Here is a 20,508-nt window from a genome sequence, read left to right on the forward strand (position 1 = left end):
CTACCTCCACCTTACCCCCACCCTTCACGCCACCCCCACCCTACCCGCTACCCCCACCCTACCTCCCACTCCCCACCCTACCTCCACCCTACCCCTACCCCACCCTACCCCCTACCTCCACCCACCCCCACCCTACCCCCTACCCCCACCCTACCCCCTACCCCCACCCTACCCCCACCCTCCCCAACACCTCCGTGGGCGCCCCTCCCCCCACCACCCTCACCTGCGGGGGGGGGGGGGGCTGGTGACGTCAGCGAGCTGCAGGCGCGGCGTGAAAATGGCGGCGTGCTCGTAGCGACTTGGGCGTTGTGCTCCCAAACTCGACACGAGGCATCCAGTTCCTCACACGCGTAACCGAGGAACTCTGTGCGGAGATAGATGCCCACGTATTCGTTGGGGGCGGGTTGTTTTCTTGCGTTTCTTCTTAATCTGTTTGTAATTCAGTCACCGGCGATGTGGGCACCGAAGATGTCTGTCCCGGGCCTGCTGCTGGCGGTTGTCTTCTCCTTGGCAGGTGAGTGATGGTGGGTGGTGGTGGTGTGTGGGGTGGTGGTGGGTGGTGTGTGGTGGTGATGGGTGGTGTGGTGGTGGTGTGTGGTGTGGTGGTGGGTGGTGGTGGGTGGTGTGGTGGGTGGGTTGGTGGTGGTGGTGAGGTGGTGGTGTGGTGTGGTGGTGTGTGGTGAGGTGGTGGTGTGTGGTGGGTGGTGTGGTGTCTGGTGTTGGTGTGGTGGTGGTGTAGTGGTGGTGTGGTGGTGGTGTGGTGGTGGTGGTGTAGTGGGTTGGGTGGTGGTGGTTTTGTGGTGGTGGTGGTGTAGTGGTGTGGTGTTGGTGGTGGTGTGGGTGGTGTTGGTGGTGTGTGGGTGGTGTGGTGGTGGGTGGTGGTGGTGTCTGCCGTGGTCTATTCAGGCGACGGCTGTACGGGGGATGTTTGTCTTTGTGATTGGTTATAGGTCGACTGCCTAAAACGAGTACCTGGTGGGGGTGTGTAAACATCGCCACTAGGGAGACAAAGGCGGCCGGGGGGTGATGCTGGCCACCCACCCCCCTCGTGTGGGTTGACCGTCTTGTGTGTTTGACGAACGACCGCAAATTATCACTTATATTTAATTTTCCGAATCTAAGGCAGGTAAAGTTCCGTGTGCCACCATCATCATCCTCGGCCATGATCAATCCACTGCTGGATGAAGGCCTCTCTGCCATAGCTATCTTGTCAATCCCTGCGATCGCGTCGTCTCCCCCCCCCCCGCACCGACCGGCGTGGTGAAGTATGGTCAAACAATACCTCTTGTCGGCTCTTATAAACTAAACTATTAAACTGACGTTACCAGGTGAGGCCCACTGAGGTATTCGGCTCTTTTTCAGAAAGCGACCAGGCCACAAATTAGAGCCCAAACGAAGTGGCCTCATCATCGCGTGGAAACGCAAGGCAGCGAAATACTCTCAAACGCGTGATGTTGGTTTTAAAATGTGGAGGGGAAAAACCGGAGGACCCGGAGAAAAATCCACGCGACCACGGGGAGAAAGAGAGGAGACAGACGGACAGACAAACTCCATAATTATATCACAGTAGAGACATCGTCAAGAGGAAGGCAGAAGAGGGTGGTGTTGGTGGGATCGTCCACGGTGTCTCGAGCCGCGGCAAGAGAGAGGAGGTGGTGGCGATGTTGGTGGTGGTGGTGTTGGTGGTGGTGGTGTTGGTGGCATCGTCCACGGTGTCTCGAGCCGCGGCAAGAGAGAGGAGGTGGTGGCGATGTTGGTGGTGGTGTTGGTGGTGTTGGTGGTGGTGGTGTTGGTGGCATCGTCCACGGTGTCTCGAGCCGCGGCAAGAGAGAGGAGGTGGTGGCGATGTTGGTGGTGGTGGTGGTGTTGGTGGCATCGTCCACGGTGTCTCGAGCCGCGGCAAGAGAGATGAGGTGGTGGACACGAGGGAGGGCCGCGTGGAGAAGGCTCCGCAAGGAGAGCGGAACACCCCTAACGCTGAGTGGGACAAACGCGTGGAAGAAGAAGAAAGACCGGCATCGTCAGGGTCGGGGTCGAACCCATAAGTTTCCTGTGTTACCGAGCGAGGTAGTTGACATCTCCTAGCCGCCGTGGAGAAAGGCGAGTGTCGTTTTGTGACAGGCAACTCCCACACCACCATCATCAACCTTTATGGCGCCTTGAGTTTTAGCGCCAAATCGAGAAGTTGTACAGCCCCTGCATACAATACGTAGATGTAAGTTCTTATACCACGGCTCATTGTTTATGGAATGACCCGGGTGGGTACTTTCAAAGAAAGCTTTTTATAAAGTGGCGGATCACCTGGAATGATCGGTCCACTGCTGGATGAAGGCGCACTCCCCACGCTGTCCACTGTCTCTCAGGTGTGCAAACATCCTGGTCCCTAACTTCGACAAACGAGTTGATTTAATTGCTCAATCGCGTCTGTTAACGTGGTCCCATTCCTATGAATGCGTTCACGTTGCTGGTAGCGATATATTGTTTTAAATAAAGGTACTTTCTGGCAAATGTCCCCTTTAACAAACAACGAGCGTGGTGGTTGCGAACTCGCGTCGGTTAACGTAATAACGACGTGTTTGCTCGTGTGTTGAGACTATACTCTTCCATTGTTTGTGTATATAGTTAGTGTTGTGTGTTCGGTGTGTGTTCACATTGTGTTTCATGTGCAGAGGGCCGTGTGTTGTGTGTCTGATGGCGAGTTCCCTTGAGCGGTGGGTGGCGCAGCGGTTAGCGCACCAATACCAGGGGGTAGTACACAAGATTTTGGATATATCTCGTGCCACCCCAAGTTCGGACTCGGCCTTAAATGATTACCCGGTGTGTAAAACATGGGGAGACAAAGGCGGCCGGGCGTGGTTCTGGCCACCCACCTGGCCTTCATAGGTGTGCTCGTTCCAAGCGCTTTCCCCAACAGTCTGTATATGTGAGATGGTTGCCCTTGTACGAACACGGGGATTCTACACTGCTCGAGGCATTCTGGAGCGACTTGCTTCGTGTTGACAGACCAAAGTATATCATACAATTGTGCCGCCTCAGTTGTGATGAATTCCAATCGCTTATGCAATTGGATAGCCAAGGCAAACGATGCCGTGCTAATTTGTTTCTGCGATTCTACAATCGTGTCCTCACTTAAAAGTCTTGGCGTGCGCTCGGTGTTAAAGACTTTTAAGGCACTATGGGAACCTCATTTGCCAGTAAAAATATGATAATTGGTTTTTTTACCCTTCTATCTGGCAACAAAACTGACACTTTTTTTACAAGGAGTCATGTTTGCAAGGACAGTGCACATTATCAGAGTTATGTCTTTTGTTTGTATTATGACTGCAGGTATTGCGGTCTATGCAAACATGACTCCTTGTAAAAAGGTGTCAGTTTTGTTGCCAGATAGAAGGGTAAAAAAACAAATTATCACTTTTAAGGCAATCGAGTTGCGGGGGGGGGGGTATCTTTTTTTTTACGGATTCGCTTCTCGTTTCTACAAAAAAAACAACTCGACTCTTACAAAAACACTTCCACCGCGGACATTTTAACCGCCCCGTAGTTCCTTGAAGAAGAATTCGGGCAACTCAAGTGAACGAGCCAATGTTGAGCTAACAACGTTGGCTCAACCTTGGCTCGTGGTTGGTTACCGTTCGGTCAACGTTGCCGCAACGTTCCATGTTTACTAGGCCACACAACCAAAGTCCCAAGACAAAGGTGCCCCGTAGAACCTTTTTAAACTGTTAGGGACAAGTGCTGTTAGCGAGCCACCTATAAAGGTTGGGACGACACACGAGGGGGGGGGGAAGGGTGGTGGGTGGCCAGCACCACGCCCGACCCCCTTTGTCTCCCCAGTGGCGATGTTTACACACCGCACCAGGTACTGATTTGAGGCTTGAGTCGACCTCGGGGAGGCCCAGGATCGGTTCAGATAATCGTCACTGATGTTGGTGGCCGTGAGCGGGAATCGAACTTGGGTGGCCTGGTTCGTAGTGCAGTGCGCTAACCAGCTACACTGCCGCAACCCAAGCGCACAATCCCCGCCACGAGATGGTGGTAACGTCACCAAAGGGCTTGTGCCAGGCTAGGTGCACGTGTCAAAAGGCTCGCTGCTTACAGGAGGTCACGGTACAGAATCGAGTGTTATGGGTTGACTGAGGTGCCAGGCTAGGTGAAGGTCACGGGGCAGACCCAGGTGTTATGGCTAGATTGGAAACTCTTTTCGTTAGAACTGCTTTTTGTGTCTAGATTGTTGTCCTTCCTCCGCACCTCGAATTAGCACGGTTGGCTACATACGGTGCGAAAGAAGGTCAACATACATACAGTACATTGTCTGACATGACCGGCAGATGCACCACCTGTGCTCCGTGCTGCACAAACTGGCAATCACACACACAGAAAATGTTTACGACATAACCCATCATAAAGCATTGTGCTTTATAAAAGGTTCGCGAATACTTTTGAAAAACCGGTACGTGATAAAAAATAATAAAAATAAAAGCTCACAGGGTAGCGTAGTACATCAACAGTCAGCAGCCTTGCCACGTGTCGGGTCGGTCTGCCCATACCGGGCACTTCTCAAACACAACTGGTCGAAGGGCCACTTCTCGGCTTCCCGTTGCCATGTCGAGTTGCGCATCCTGCCCCTGCACCACCGTGGTTTCTGCCCGGCAGCAGATGGGTGAACAAGCGGCAGTGTACATGGGTCGTATTGCGAGGAGTGGAGGCCAAATAGTTAGCGCGGCGCATTACGGACTCCGGACCACCCGAGTTCGATTCCCGCTCACGGCCACCAGCATCGGGGACAAATATCTGAACCGGTCCTGGGCCCCTCCTCCTACATCGCCGTCTCTCTGGCCAAGCGTGTCCCCACACGCCCACCCAGCCTCCACCACCACCCGTCAGCGCCGCCGCTACTGCTCACATCGCCTAATTCCCTACAGAGAGGGGAGGGGTATATTTATTATTTGCCGGGGGCGTTTGTGGCTACGCACGTGGCTGCCCGTAACCCAGCGCCGTACGTGGAGGCAGCTGCGAGGGTTGGTGAACCACCACGCTGTCATTGCGAAACTCCCTGTCGGTGTCGAGGAAGAGCCATTCGCCTGGCTTTGCTCGCCAAGAGAAAGCGGCACCGCAAAAAAGTGTGGACTGCACGTGTTCCGTCTGAATGGGATAGAAGTTTTCCCCGTCGCGTGCGTGGGTTTGCTCCCACACGTAAACACGTATTAATTGACCTGTGACAACTTTATATATATTGGACCGCAGAGCTTGGGCACTTGTTGGTTTCCAGCTCACGGGCGTGGCTGCCGCCTTCCCGCTCGTCCTCCGCGTCGTTTCCTCTCTTCGAGAGCGAGTGAACGCTGGGCGCCGTTAAGAGTTGAAGTTATTGCAACAACTTGGCCTACTTCTCCACACGGGCCAGACGTGGGAGTTGCCACACTTTGTACCCCACCACACGCGACCAGCCGATGGACTAACTGTGGTGCAGCTGGATCGACACGGGCACGGCAGGTTGAGAAATGTGCACCTTTGTTCCACCTACCACGCCGGGTGTAATGGGGTCGGTGTGCTGACCCATGGCCACCACCAGGGCACGAGCCATTGTGGCTGTAGCTGCGTTAACACAGAACCCCTCCCCGGGTTCTGTGTCCAGTTACATCGAGTCGACCTCACCTGTCTAACTCGGGGAGGAGGCGGGGTGTCAATGTGTATTTGTTTTCCTTAAAAGGGGGGAGGGAATGCATTGTTTGTCGTGAACACTGCATTTGGCCAATTTATAGGCTGTAGCAAATCAAACCATGAAAGTATTTGGTATTCGTGCCATTCTTACAGTGGTAAGGCTATCGCTTAAGGCGCTGGCAGTAGTTGAGCAGTAAGGGGGGTGTTTTTTTCCCAACTGGGGTAATTTGCGAGCAATTTGGACCGCAATGCCGGCACCAGCGAAGTATCCAACAGCCCCCATGGATGGGCACGGGGTAGGGGGAGGCCTTCAAAGATACCGCAGGTTATAACATTGTATTACCCCCTATCCACACACACCCGCCAACCTAATCGACCTGCGATCGTATCCATGAAAACTCCTTGTAAGATGGTACAGCACCATACGGTACAGCACTCCTGAGATGTACGGTTGTGTGCACATTACTGGTGGTGAGAGGCATTATAACAGCCCTTTACTCGGCAAAATAAACATCCAACATATCACCAAAATAATTCCCTTTTAATGAATGAGTCATTTTCCGAGGCTTCGTTCCGGCAGAGTCTAATTAGACTCCTCGAAGCTTCAGTCGCGCAAGTCGCCACAGGTCGCCGCCGATGTCGTGGTAGAAAACAAAACAAAAAAAACCCGCGGTGTAACCCCCTGCGGGAGGACGCACCTCGCTGGCAAGATGGTTACAGTTGCCGGGCCAGTAGCCAGATGAGCAGGTTTGTAATGTATGTTTGTGTATGTTGAACTTCCTTCGCACTGTACGTAACCAACCGTGCTAATCGGAGATGGCCCTACCTTTGAGCCGAGGTTTGGTGTATAGTACGCACTTAATTTAAATTGTGTTACCCTGCGTTACAGCGTCAAGGGACATCTGTCGGAAGAGTTGTCGTTGATAAAAACATTTTTAAGGAAATAAAAGCTGGAAAAGGTAACGCTGAAGCGTCGTGGGTTGTGAGATGGAATAGATGGGGAATAGTGTCGAGGCAGCAACGGAACAGCGTGTGGATGGATGTTGGAGATGTCATTTTGACTGAAGAAAAGTAAGTCGGCTTGAGCAGGGCACGTCGCTAGAATTCGCTGACGGACGGAGGCCAAGACGAATGACGAAGTGGCAAGTCAAAAGGAGGAGGGCACAGACCCGAGAGGTCGTCCACAAGTAGAGATGGAGCGATGAAAGCGGCATGTGCCCCGATGCTCGGGCGGGAGTGTTCCATTATCGCAGGACAATGAGAGTTGGCGATTGCTCGGGACGGCCTTCAACCAGCAGTGGATTTATCATGGCAGATGATGATGTCATATGCCACAGAGAGTAGCTGTGCTGTGAAAAGTAGAATCGTCCAGTATGGCACTAATGCTGTCCTCTGTGCTATCCCTGAGCCTGCGGTGGATGTTCCACAACACACCTTCTATTGATAGCTTCGGTAATACATCTTTTGTACCAGATATTAATTTCTGTATTTTATGTACCGTGCCAAATCTGACTCGGATGTTTTGTTTTTGCAAACATCTGGCTAGTTTAATCAGTTACTCTCTTTATTACTTGGGCAGTTTCAATGCTCGTGTTATTTGATTTGGTTTTGGCATTCAGTGCCCTGTTGATTTGTGCATCATTGTAACCGTTCCTTTGCAGCGCTTCTTTAAAATGTTGAATTTCACTTCTCAGACTGTCAACATCCGACACGTTCTTAGTTCGATGAATGAGCGTCTTGATAAGAGCAGATTTCTGTAGCGGGGTAATGGTGTGACTGCGTTCAGATAGGCGTCAGTATACGTTTTCTTTCGGTAAACAGTGTGTGTTATTTTACCATTTATATATTTACGCGTTCTAACCCAAAAAACCCTTATGGATGATATTGGTCGCGAAAGCCTATGTTTGGAAATGTTTTATAGTCCTGACCGATTGTTTATCGAATAGCAAAATCCAATCATTACATTTGTGAATAACTTAATTCTAATAATGCTTTATAAATTTTAGCGGCGTGACTGACAGCACAGCAATCACGACCTCATCTTTTTTGTAGTTTCATTAATTTTTATTAAATTGGAAAATCGTCATCTAATGAAAATTGATCTCATCAATTGCCACCCTGATCCACATCCAAGTTCATTTACTTCTTCCATGATCTGCCCATCGCCTTTTGGGTCTTCCTCGTGATCTCTGTGCAGGTGTACATCCTTGTATTATACACAATCTCCATGTAATTTCTAGTCATCATACGCATTCCCAGACATTAATTTTCCACTGCCCGAGAGTGGCTTCTCGCTCCCATTTTCCCCGTTCGGTCATCTGCCCCTTGACAGCCGTTCGTACTTTGTAGTCATTCCGTCCCCGTTGAAATCTCCCAATCTTGTCGTGAAGAATTAAATTTGTGACGACGCTCGTTCTAACTCTGACCGCTCCCTGGGTGCCACGCAGTTCCTCCGGGCACGTTTGGCTCGGGCGGGTTGACGGTGACCATGCCCACTCTCGATTTGGAGGCGGCACGGGATGGAGAGATCACCCTGCCCTGCACCTACACCAGCACGGTGCCAGACCGCACCAACTTGTACATCTCGTGGGCCAAGGAAGAGGACAAGAGCGACAAAATGGTGAGTGGGGGCACCGCGACGGTGAGATGTTAACTCCCTTGCCTGGTATGCAGGATGTCATGGGTTCAATCCCGACCCTGACGCCTGTATATTTGGAGTTTGCGCGTCCGTGGTCGGACGTATTTATCTCTGGGTCCTCCGGTTTTTCCCTCCATTTAGAGTCAACATGTATGTGGAGTATTTGACTGTTATACATTTCCACATGATAAGCCTCTCAATTGAGCTATCTTTGGTGACCAGGTCGCTTCTTAAAAAAAAGATATCTCTACATATATAAAAGGGAAATTTGTGATTGTGTGTCTGTTCAAAATGTTTAGCGTACTTCCCGACATGCAACAAACTTGAGATTTGTCATGTGGGTACTTTCCAGACTGTACACCATGCAAAAATTATAAAAATACACTTTTTTTTTTTTCGGGGGGGGGAGCAATAATGCATATATTTTGCACAGCAAGTGTTCTGTGACGTCACATCTGTCATGTGACCCATGTGCGTAACGAAGTGTGCCTGCTGATCGCTGGTAAAGTGAAATACAAATGTGTTGCAGGTCTAAGGCATTCTTCGCGCAGCATTGCTTTATTATTTCAGCCGTTTACTGCCGTACGCACCCTGAAAGTTGTGTGTGTCTGCTGCAAGCGCGTGTGTGTGTACCTATGGAACATATGGCCCATGTGCAGGTGATCGTGTACTTGGGGAAGCAGACGTCCGTGTCGGACGAATACTTCGTTGGTCGCGTGTCGTTCGCCGGAGACTACCTCGTAAACAACGCGGGCATCAAGATCACGAAGCTGCGGAATGAGGACAATGGCATATACAAGTGCAGTGTCACCAACATGCCAGGCACAGACAACGGGCACATCAAGCTCATTGTCCTGGGTGAGCACGTTGGCACGACACTGTGCCATGCAAACAAGCGCACGCACGTACATACGAACATACATGTGCACACGGCGAAGATGGATTCTCTTTCGAGCCATCTCACCGTGATCCTGTCGGTCGTGGGTTTTCAAGTTGATTTTGATGAACCCAGACTAGAGCTCGAGAGATCAGGTTAGCGTCTCGTTTGCGAGAGTGACCTGGGGCGTTAGTCCCATCAGGATGGGGTGTTGATCGCCGCTTTGTTTTTAACTGTAGTTGCGTAATTTGTGGGTCATTTCGAATTTTGCAAGTTTTGATGGTTACGTTTGTTAGTAGGCACGTGACGATTTCACTCTCCGCTGAATTAATTAACACACTTCACAATTGTGATTTTATTCTGGAATCTGGAATTTTTTTTGTCTCGTGTTTTTTCCATTTCGTTTGTATTGTTCGTTTTTTTCCCCTCATTTTTGGTCCCGCCAGTATCATAAACATAACAGCATATAAAATGCACATGTTATGATCGGCAAATATTAAATCGCGGTGAGTGGGTGGCTCGAATGTCAAAACAGCATGGAGCCGGCACCGCTGAATTCCTGGGTTTGAATCCAGGCCTGGGTGAGCACGTTGGCACGACACTGTGCCATGCTCTCAAATCGCGTTAAATGTAATTTTTCATTTTCGAATTATGACTTTAAAAATGTGGGATTGATTGTCATAGTGACAGAGCGGGTCTAAAAATGCTACCCCTTGCGGTGGACCAGAGGTCACTTACAGGGATCTCAGAAGCTTTGTTGTCCACTTCTGTGAGCCTTGCTGTAATACAGAGTCAATAAACCGGTGCATCGTTCCACACTTATTTTATCAAGCGGCGAAATTGGCGAATGCAACAACGGCTCATCTGCTGTCCACTCCCACTCCCCTCCCGTTTTCTCTGGTCTCCGTGCCGCGAACCCGCAACCACAACTGCTCGTGGCCCCCACCACCGCCACCGCCGGGCAGTGGCTCCAACCAAGCCGGTTTTCTCTTTGGAGGGAAAAGCCGAGATCTACCACGACGTGAAGCTCGTGTGCCGTTGCGACGAGGGTTCTCCGCCACCGACGTTTTCCTGGCGGCGCTTGGACGCCAACGGCATTCCCGTTGCGTTGCCAGTCGGCTCCGTGGACGGTAAGTGGGCGCGTGGTCGGGGTGAACCGGCAGCAGTCGGGGACGCGCACGCGTACCCACGCGCGCTGTGAGCGCCCATTTACAATGGGAGCAGAGACGTCGACTCGTTTGTGAAGTTAGGTTATCGGCTTACTTGCCGACACATTTGCGGTCACACGGGCACACTGAGCCGAGTTGCTAAGCCTTCGACGAGTGAGGAGCAATATAGTTTTTTTCAATGTTTTAATTTTGTTTATCTAGGAAAGCCTCACTGGGCCCGAAGACTGTCTTCACACGGTTCTTGCGTTGGGACGTTTTTGCCAGTTCTGTTAATGAGGGTAAATTACTTGGATTGATACTGCAGAGCACGTGGGAGGAAACCGGAGAAAAAAAACCCACACAGGCAAGAAGAGTAACACTGAGCTCTGCACAGATGAATTCAATACTCTTTGGATCTTTCGGTAAAGTCACGTAGGTATAAAATAAAATAAATCACGACGTTTCGGGCGCAACACAAGCGTCCGTCATCAGGTGGGAAAGCGGCTTTCCCTACGTGACTTTACCGAAAGAACCAAAGAGTGGATTCCTGCAGTCACGAAAGCTTCAAATCTAGATGAATTCAATACTTTATTGCTATAGTACCATCTCCTGTCCAACTCTGCAACCCAAGCCTGCAACGCCTGGTCATTCCCAGGCAGCATCCAAGTGCTAACCAGGCTCAACCCACTGCTTTGCTTCTGAGATACAATCGGAGCACGTCTGTCCGGCCTGATTTGGTCTTTGGCAAAGGGAAGATGCAACCCAACAAACGCAGCTCTTCTTAGGAGCATATAACTACAGTACGACATAAAGCTTTCGTGACTGCAGGGATTCATCTTCTGGGTTCTTTCGGTAAAGTCACGTAGAAGAGAAATAATAAAATAATACAAATATAAAACAATAAAATTATCACGACGTTTCGGCCACAACACAAGCAGCCGTCCTCAGGTGAAGAACAGAGATGTTTTTTTTCCGACAGCTCTGTTCTTCACCTGAGGGACGGCTGCTTGTGTTGTGGCCGAAACGTCGTGAAAATTTTATTTTATTATGTTTTATTATTTCCCTTCTACGTGACTTTACCGAAAGAACCAAGAAGATACAGTACAACAATAACTGCCCTCTACTGTGCAGCTTGCCGTAGCTGCAGCAGCAGTCTATGGCACCTGTTCTTAGCGCGGTGGTCGCCCATGGGAGCTCTGTACAGGCTCAGGACTGCTTAGCTTCTGAGAGTGAATGAATTTGGGGTGCATTCCGGGCGATTTGGCCATAAGCATTGGAGCTAATTGTTACTCAATCACATTCTTTGGCCGCTGAAACAGACAGACCCAGTGCATTGCACACACGCCTTAGACGCAAAACGGAAGCTGACCACTTTCTGATAGCAGGGCGCAAAGTCCACACTTGTTCATGAGTAACAGTTTGTTCGTTATATTAAATAAACAAATATAGTATACAGCCGCATGACAATCATTAACATCAGTGCACTAAATCCGTTCTGACACCCAATCGGTGTCACGGTAAATTAAGCCAGGCGGTTACTCGATTGGAATGCACATTGCAAACATCACCCCCTAACTTCGAATATAACACAACCCTGGCAGGACCCTCCTGATAAATGGTCATGAGGCTCCGTGAGGCTCTCCTGGGCAAACTAGCGTGGTAATAAAATAATAATTATTATTCTTCAACGGTAAAAGCCCCATGATGTACCACGGCTCGTTACACCGCGGATTCGGATACACTGGGAGTCGAGTCGCGTCCCCCCAAGAAGCAAATAATGTCCACGGGTGGGTGAGAGCAGAAGAGAGACGTAGTCAGATAGTTTGTTGACTACGTAGAGCCAGTGGTGTGTTTGCTGTGGCCCTTCCAGAGATCCTATATTGTACAAGTGAATACACATTAAGAATTGATTTACATATAACGATTGCAAGTCGGTCATCTGTGTGCATCGGTCGTCTTTTCCTTTAGTCTGTGACTGACCAACTGTCTCCTGTAAGATCAATAACCTCGCCTCTTCCCCAGGATACCCGTGTCTCACTGCCTCTGTACAGCGCAAGTTTAATACGAAGTACTCTTCTTTCGGTAAAGTCACGTGACTTTACCGAAAGAACCAAAGAAAGAGTATGGATTCCTGCAGTCATGAAAGCTTCAAATCAAGATTTAATACGCAGTTTCAATTAGATGCCAATTATATCCGTAGGTCTTCACGACCAACAATATGATTAATTATCAGTTTAAATTGGGTCAGATCATCATGTAGGTATGATGTAACCTTTTTTATCGATAACCCTCCACCACTTGATCGACCCAATCAAATCACCCACGTGACAACTTGATTTAATTGGAGGGTTATCGTAAAAAATGACTTCATACCGACACAACGATCGAACCCAATTATGAATGACAATCGGATGTTACATATGGCATCATTCCACCCCCCGACTGATCATCAGCTGTGATCCGATTTTAAATCTCCTCCACGGCGGATGTGCTGATATATGTGCGTTGAACTTCTTTCGCACCGTACGTAGCCAACCGTGCTCCCTATTTTGGGCACTATCATGCCACCGTTTTCGTCACAAACACCACCCCAACTAAAACCCAGAAATCCCCCTCTCGCTGCAAATGCCACATTAACTAAACTATAAACTATATTTATTTTAGCAGGTGTAAGGCCCACCGAGCTATGTAGCTCTTTATTAGAAGCGACCTGCCGACAAACGATAGCTCAACGAAGTGGCTCGTCATGTGGAAATTTATAGCAGCATCATTCTCTAAATGTGGTGGGAAAAAACATAGAACCCAGAGAAAAATCTACACGACCACGGGGAGAACATGCAAACTCCAAATATACAGGCATCAGGGTTGGGATCGAACCCACAACCTCCTGCATACCATGCGAGGTAGTAAACATTTTTCCACGGTGGCTCCCAAGTTGAGTTAAGCACAGCTGATTTTTTAAAGCATTTCACGTCTCGTCGCGGCAGTTGAACGATGCCGACGTAATGGGCATGAAAACACTCGTCCGCAAACAGACGATGTGACCAGGGCCGCCCCCCCCCTCCCCCTCAGTCCGTTTTACCCCGAATGTTGTGCTACGCTCGCTCGGATTACTCGCGTCGTTGTCGCGACACACGACCCCCCCTCTCCCGCTCTGGTTTCCAGGCTCCGCAGCGCTGCGGGGTTAAGTTGCGCTGCCGTCACGGCGCTCGCGTTACGTGAAAGCGTTAAAAAAGTAAAATTCCTCATCTCGATGGCATCGTGTTAATTAGTGATGTAAGGACGCCATCTGCCGATCAATTTACAATCGCTTAACCTGCTCACGGCACGCGTTTCGAATCACTCGTGCGTCGATTAATTATTTATGATAGAAGGTAATCGTGCTAATGTTACATCAAGGCTAAGAGAGCAAACAAAACTGGACAAGCGAGAACGGCGTTAATTATTCTGCAGCACCGTTCCTGTCTCGTGCTCCGTTTAAACGATGTTGTCCTCGCTAAAGTGTTTACGTTCATACCATTTAATGTTTAGAAAGTGAACCTCGCTAACTCGTTACTGGGAGAGTGCTGCGCAAGGATGTTTTGGCCTATTTCATCTTAAATCGGAGGGATTTGTATCATGAAATAAAAAACGGGAGTACCCCACATTGGTGGAATGACAAACAGTGGTCCGCGTAGACCAGTCCTTGCCTCAAAAGCGCTGGATCACAGTTGCGTGACAACGTTTCGTTTTTTATTTATTTGTATATTTGTATCCCCCCAGTTTTCACACGGCCTATCCGTGCGACCCGCTGAGGCGGATATCGCACCGCTACATCCCCGATATCCCTTGGAGCGACATCCGTTTTTCGTACGGCACAGGGCAGCGGTTGACGCTTATTGCCGTTCCTCCTCCGGCGCTGACCTCTCCACGCCCCCTCGTGTGCGCCCAGACCCCGCCGCCGGAACGCTGCTGCTGAAGAACCTCACGCTGCAGTCGAGCGGCACCTATGAGTGCACGGCGAACAACAAGGTCGGCAGGGTGGTGACCAACGGCACGCTCTCCGTCACCTACCGTGAGCCCCGCGCCGCCAGCACCGAGCATCCTTTCGGAGCGTAGCAGTACGGTACAACATTCGCCGTCGCTGCGCTGCCCCCTCTGCCTCGCCGCAGCGCCGCTAGTGGCTTGACGGTGCCTGTCTTGAAGCGTGTGGGCGCCAGGTTCGTGGCGTGCGCGCCGTCCGCCGTGACCGCCGCTGCCGCCACGTGGGCGTGAATGCGTGCGTCCGCGTGTTTACCCCCCTCCCCTCCCCTTAACCGAACGCAGCCCAGAGCAACGCGATGATGTACGGAATCATAATCGGGGCCGGGCTTTTGGGGTTCCTGATGTTGACCGGCATCATCATCTACTGCGTGCGGAGGAGGAACCGCAAGCGGCGGGAGGAGGAAGGCTACTACAGCGACGGGGAGTATGAGATGGAGTGAGTACGCGCAAGCGCCCGCCCGCCGCACCGCCGGCGGCCGCTCGATTAACGCGGCGGCCGGTAACTTCCCCCCCATCGATTACCATAACGAGTCCAGACAACAGCAGCCCGTCGAGGTTCAGTCGCCACCACGTCACTCGTCTATCGCTAGAGCTGTAGTCGCCGTTCCCCTGAACTCTACTCATTGGTTCCTCAAGTCATGCCGAGGACTCGGGTCTACCAGACACTGACCGTTTTGTCTCATCATCTAATCCACACGGTATTCAACCACCAACACTGCAGATCACAACAACTCACTCGCCCACTCACTCCCCACGCTGCAGGTCACAGTACTGCTCTTTCTGCTTCTTCCCTTGCACTGCTCGCCTTTGTAATTCCTTCCAATCTCAAATCAATTCAACTTTGTAAGTAAACGGAACATTAAATCGATACAATGGTAAGTAACACAAAACTATAAGAATTGTACAGATTAGTTCAAAGTATATAAAATCGATTTAAAACATACATCTTCACCCCATGGGAGTCTTTTTGTCCAGAGCGAGGAAACCGCTCTATTTGACTCCCGGCTGTTAACGTGCCAACGCACTCCACCACCAACGCACTCCACCACCAACGCACTCCACCAACCCACTCCACCAACGCGCTCCACCAACGCACTCCGCCACCAACGCACTCCACCAACGCGCTCCGCTCTCTCCGCACCAGGGGAGAGGAGGATCGCGATGAGAAGCGCGACCGTGGCCACGCCGCCGACCGCGACGTCCCGCGAGAGAAGTACCTGGCCGTGTCGCGCGCCACCAAGGACGACGAGCGCAGCGAAAGGGGCGGCGCTCGGCGCTACCGGAACGGCGACGACGACTACTCGGACAGCGAGTCGCGGCGCGGCAACGGGGACACGGGCCAGCGCAGGTGACGCACGCACGGGGGAGGGGGGGGGGGGATGCCTTCCGGGACGAGTACGAGCAATTATCGCTTCGATCTTGATTCGAAGCTTTCGTGACTGCAGGAATCCATACTCTAAGTTACGTAGTGATGTTTCCAACCTACCTGCCTACGTCAGGTGTTATTTGCGACCCTCTGTGTGTCTTTCTCTCGCTCCCTCTGTGCATCTCTCTCCGATCTCTCTACTCCAGTGACCCGGATGCTGCCGCGGGGTCCACTTTCTTCTGCCCCGCCTCCTTCCCTCCCTTCTCTCTCCCCCTACTGCCGAGGCCTATGTATAACCTCGTGCCACGGCAGATCTCTCGCCTACTACAGCAGTTTTTTCTTGCTGTGGTTGTCCCACCTGATGACGATTGCTTGTGTTGCGATCTAAACGTCGTGATCTATTATTATTTTTCTACCTACGTGACTTTACCGAAAGAACCAAAGAGTATAGTTATTGCCTTGTTAGTTCTCCCCCCCCCCCCTCCATCGCCCCTCACAACTGTAAATTGCATTTTTGTTATGTTTGAAATGTTAATGCGCTAACTTTGTCCGTCATGTCTACCCGTCATGTTGAGTCATGAGAATTATCATGGGGATGATCAAATTGAAATGAAAATGTAGTCTAAAGTTGCGTTAAAATTGGGCAATTACCCTACAGAATACCGAACAATATTTATTTGAGGTTTAGCCAAGACCTGGCGATTGTGGCGGTGAGATCTTTTTCGGGCCAAGATGCTGAGGTCCACCAGCCATGCGCGATCGCTTACCCAATCACATTATTGCAAATAATAAATATTGTATTTTTGAGGACAAATGGATTTTAGAAGGCGATATGGCGTGAACTTTCAATGCAAATGGTTGCTTAAAAGTTGCGTAACTGCAATTCAATGGGCGGACGCCTGCCCCGAGTGGCGTTGTACAAACCGCCACGCCGTCAATTACGGGTCTCGTATTACAAAGCGCTAAATTAACGCGTAATCTCTCTTTAATTCACTTTTGAAGTTCAATCATAGTCGTGACCTTTTTTTTGTTATTCCATCAATGTTCTGTTGGGAAATAAAATAATAAAGGCTGAAATGAGCAACAACGATCGTGACGTAACAAACCTCCTGCCACTGTCCGTCTCCAGGAACCGGCGATACTCGGACGACTCTGACGACGAAAGCCGCGGGCGCCAGTCCCGGCAACGGCGCGACCGGGACGGAGGGGACTACGACCGCGATCGTCCGCACTCCCGCAGCCGCGACCGGGGTTTGGACGACGATCGCGATCGCCCGCATTACCGCAGTCGCGACCGGGGTCTGGACGACGATCGCGATCGCCCGCAATACCGCAGTCGCGACCGGGGTCTGGACGACGACCGCGATCGCCCGCACTCCCGAAGCCGCGACCGGGGTCTGGACGACGACCGCGATCGCCCGCACTACCGCAGTCGCGACCGGGGTCTGGACGACGATCGCCCGCGCAGCCGCAGCCGCGACCTGGATTACGACGATCGCGATCGCCCGTACTCCAGGAGCCGCGACCGTGGCCTGGATCGCGACGACGGGGAGGGCGGCGAGTACCGCGGGGGCGGGGGCGGGGGCGGGGGCGGGGAGCAATGGCGTGACAACGGCAACGGCGGCGGCTACGACGACTCGCACTCGGAGACGGCGTCGTCGGTGGCGCGCGACACCAGGCCCAGGCCGCCACCCAACAAACCCAAAATCATCCTCGGCAACGCCGACGCGACGGCCGACGTGTGACCCGAGGGTCGCGTGCGACACGCCGGCCCTGGCCCACGCCGCCCGCACGTCTACGCAGCGCACCCGCACCACCTGCAAGACCGGCAACACCTGCGCCACACCCGCACCACCCGCACCACCCGCCACACCTGCCACACCTCTGCCACCATACCACCGCCCACACCACCTGCACACGAGCCCGAAGCGGTTGCGCTGTACAGCGTTCCGATGCGGTTCCAGCTTGTTCGGCTCGACGCGTGTCTGGATTTCACTTTGCGCCACGTTGCTGGGAACTTCTTTCGGGAGTGGAATTGGATGAAGTTCCTGGCACGTGGAGCGGAAACGCCGGACAACGCACGGTTCTTGTCCACATGCCCTGCCGGCCACCTGAGGCCTACCGCTTTGAAATTATGTTCTTCCGTCGCCACAAACACCTTCGCTCGTACAATCATTACTCGCCCGGCCGTCATCCAGCAGTGAAGTGACCATGGCTGGTGATGATGCATGCTTCTTGGCCACACTAATCAGGTGCTCGAGGGGTATATTTTTGAGCTGGCCACACTAGGTCTCTAATTTTAGCATGCACTCCTGGCACTTCAAGGGTCTCCTGCAGTGGATGAAGTGTGACCGCGTGCGCGCGTGTGTGTGTGTCAACACGTGGTTGCCTGCTTAAGATTTTTTAATATCCGTTTCGGTCCTAGGTAAATAAAATGTTCCTCACCCCTTTTCTACAGCGTATACGACGTTTGTATGCATCGCCTACACCATACACGCCCTTCACACCGCATACAACTAGCCTGTCCACATAATCTGCACCATCTGCAGCTTATTTAAGATCGATATCGTTTGTATACTCTAAACAACATCTACACCCCATAGACTGTACACTATTAGTCCATAAACTGCACAGTCGGCAGCATCTACACAAACCGTATTCCACGTTCCACACTCCATCCACATGACCTACACCATGACACCACCTGCAATTCTCCATCGTATCCATCATCCACGCCACCACGTCCTTAACAGCAGTGGTGGCAAATGCACGCAGCGCTGTTATCCAGTTTGGTGGTTCTCAACTGGCTCTGCGATCCACCAGGACGGCTGTGACCCAACAATTTCCCGGATGGCTTTAACCCTGTAAAGTCCTGCAGACATTACATAACTAGCGCCATCTATTGCTTGGCGTTATTCGTTTTTTTATGATTTTTTAGTCGGTCATTTTTCATTTGCCTTCAGCTGTCTTGGGAAAGAAGGTAGGCTTACGTTAGTGTTTGTTCGAGATCCACGGTTGGATCGCCATCCACATCGTGGCCACTGTTTTACCATCCATTTTTCGTGGTTTTGGGGTTTCTTCGTCGACCAATTGCCCAATTTTGCGAGCCGGTTCCCTGCGTGTGGCCGTCGTGTTTGGTGATGTGATGACCAATCGCGGCTACGATTAAAACATTGCCTTGATTTAGGCGAGCATCCTCTTGCTGAAATGTCATGCAATTAAGGCGTTAAAGAGACCTTATATTTTATTATTTTCTTTGCGGTTATGCATTATTCGATGTTTTTGTCTGATTTTAAAGAGCAGGATTTGGTAGCGGTCGTTTGGGAAATTATTTGCAAAGTGGATGTCTGTATAATATTTTATACGTGTGCCATGGGTGTAAACATCGCCACTTGTGATACAAAGGCGGCCGGGCGTGGTGCTGGCCACCCCACCCCCATGTGCGCCGTACCGGCCTTCATAAGTGCTCGCTATCGGCACGTGCCTCCAAAAGTCTGTTAAAGCAACACGGGGAGGTCTGTGCGAAACTCGCGTATTGCTCGGACTTAATCAAATCCCATCTGACACCTCAGGTACATGACTCCAGTAGAGTTCAAATCTGCCGGCGTTCCTCGTGCTCACTTCCACCGAACGCAACGGCGCCATTTAAACCGCGTCACCACTCAGGCGCTGCGTGAATTGGCGCTCTTCAACCGAATCGTTTGCCTCCGTGCTCGCCGTCCCAACTCGCGTGGACGTTCCCGCCGGTGCGGTCCAGTGCTCCCCTCCGTGCCTGGTTCCGATTGTATCGTCACTTGTTTCTTTCGCGGTGCCACCGGCTGTAAATTTTTTCCTCTCGCGCGCTGGAAGTTTATGTTATTTTCACTCCCCGAGGTTCTGGCACACGGTGCGAAACGTTGGACATTGTGCAACCAAACGCACGTGGGTTATGACGCGTGGCTTTCCTGTCTCATTAGTATCGGTTTTTTTTCAAACGGCATATAGATAGCAATGTATTTTAATAATTAGTACATCGATTCTCAAACGCACGATTACAGAAGACGTAGCACGAGCGTAGGAAACGGATTTGATCTTGACTCGATACGCACACTCGGGCCTAGTGCCGTCTTAGATCCTAAAATCTAAGAAATAAGTGAGATTCATTTTTCAGTGCATTCGTCATATCGCGGTCTTAGTGGAATATTTGGCCATAGCTTTTGTAACTTTATAGCTCATTAAACTCGTTGAATAATAATCCGTATCCTCGTTTGTATATTCTAATCGTGTTTCTGTGCCGCGAGTTGATTTTTTTTTACTTTGTTGTAATCAATCACTCCTATCTGGCTGTAGAAGCCCTACGCAACTGTTTAGTGATAAGGATCTGAATTGTTTTGTTTAGAAAGTGGCTTTTACAAAGATGGGCTGGGGAGATTGTAGTGTGTCATGTGTGCAGTAGGGGTGGCAGTGTCGCGGTTAGCGCACTGCATGCAGGCGGGTGGGGGTCTTTACCTATTAAAGGTCTGCATTTCTAAAATGTTGTCCAGAATAATTGACGGCGCCATGGTCATATGGCGTCCTCGTTTCTATTGCGATGTTGAGTACGGAATTATTTATTGTGTAACAGTGCGCATGCGTTCTAAGCATTAAGACGAATTATCCAGTGATGCACAAGCACAGTTACCACGAGCTCACATTCGTCAACATTACGGCCTCAGAAGAGGAAAATTATAATTAGGTGACGTTTCAGGCCACGGCCCTTGTGTGATAGGCCAGAGGTGGAGTGGCAGCGGTTATTGAAATGTGCAGTTTTGTTATAAGC

General features: G+C 51.0%; 1 protein-coding gene across 1 annotated transcript; it reads left to right on the forward strand.

The window, feature by feature from the left end:
• Positions 1-240: 240 nt before the first annotated feature.
• On the forward strand, positions 241-20,223 carry LOC133342118 (CXADR-like membrane protein). Its single transcript, XM_061551065.1, has 8 exons — positions 241-514; positions 8,106-8,278; positions 8,956-9,154; positions 10,139-10,303; positions 14,253-14,375; positions 14,627-14,780; positions 15,489-15,692; positions 16,840-20,223. Exons 1-8 carry the CDS (start codon positions 379-381, stop codon positions 17,453-17,455), a joined length of 1,770 nt encoding a protein of 589 aa, XP_061407049.1. The 5' UTR covers positions 241-378; the 3' UTR covers positions 17,456-20,223.
• Positions 20,224-20,508: the final 285 nt, after the last annotated feature.

The sequence above is a fragment of the Lethenteron reissneri genome, chromosome 13 (assembly GCF_015708825.2).
Source record: "Lethenteron reissneri isolate LAM-NWPU_2019-01 chromosome 13, ASM1570882v1, whole genome shotgun sequence".
In the NCBI taxonomy this organism is placed as follows: Eukaryota; Metazoa; Chordata; class Hyperoartia; order Petromyzontiformes; family Petromyzontidae; genus Lethenteron; species Lethenteron reissneri.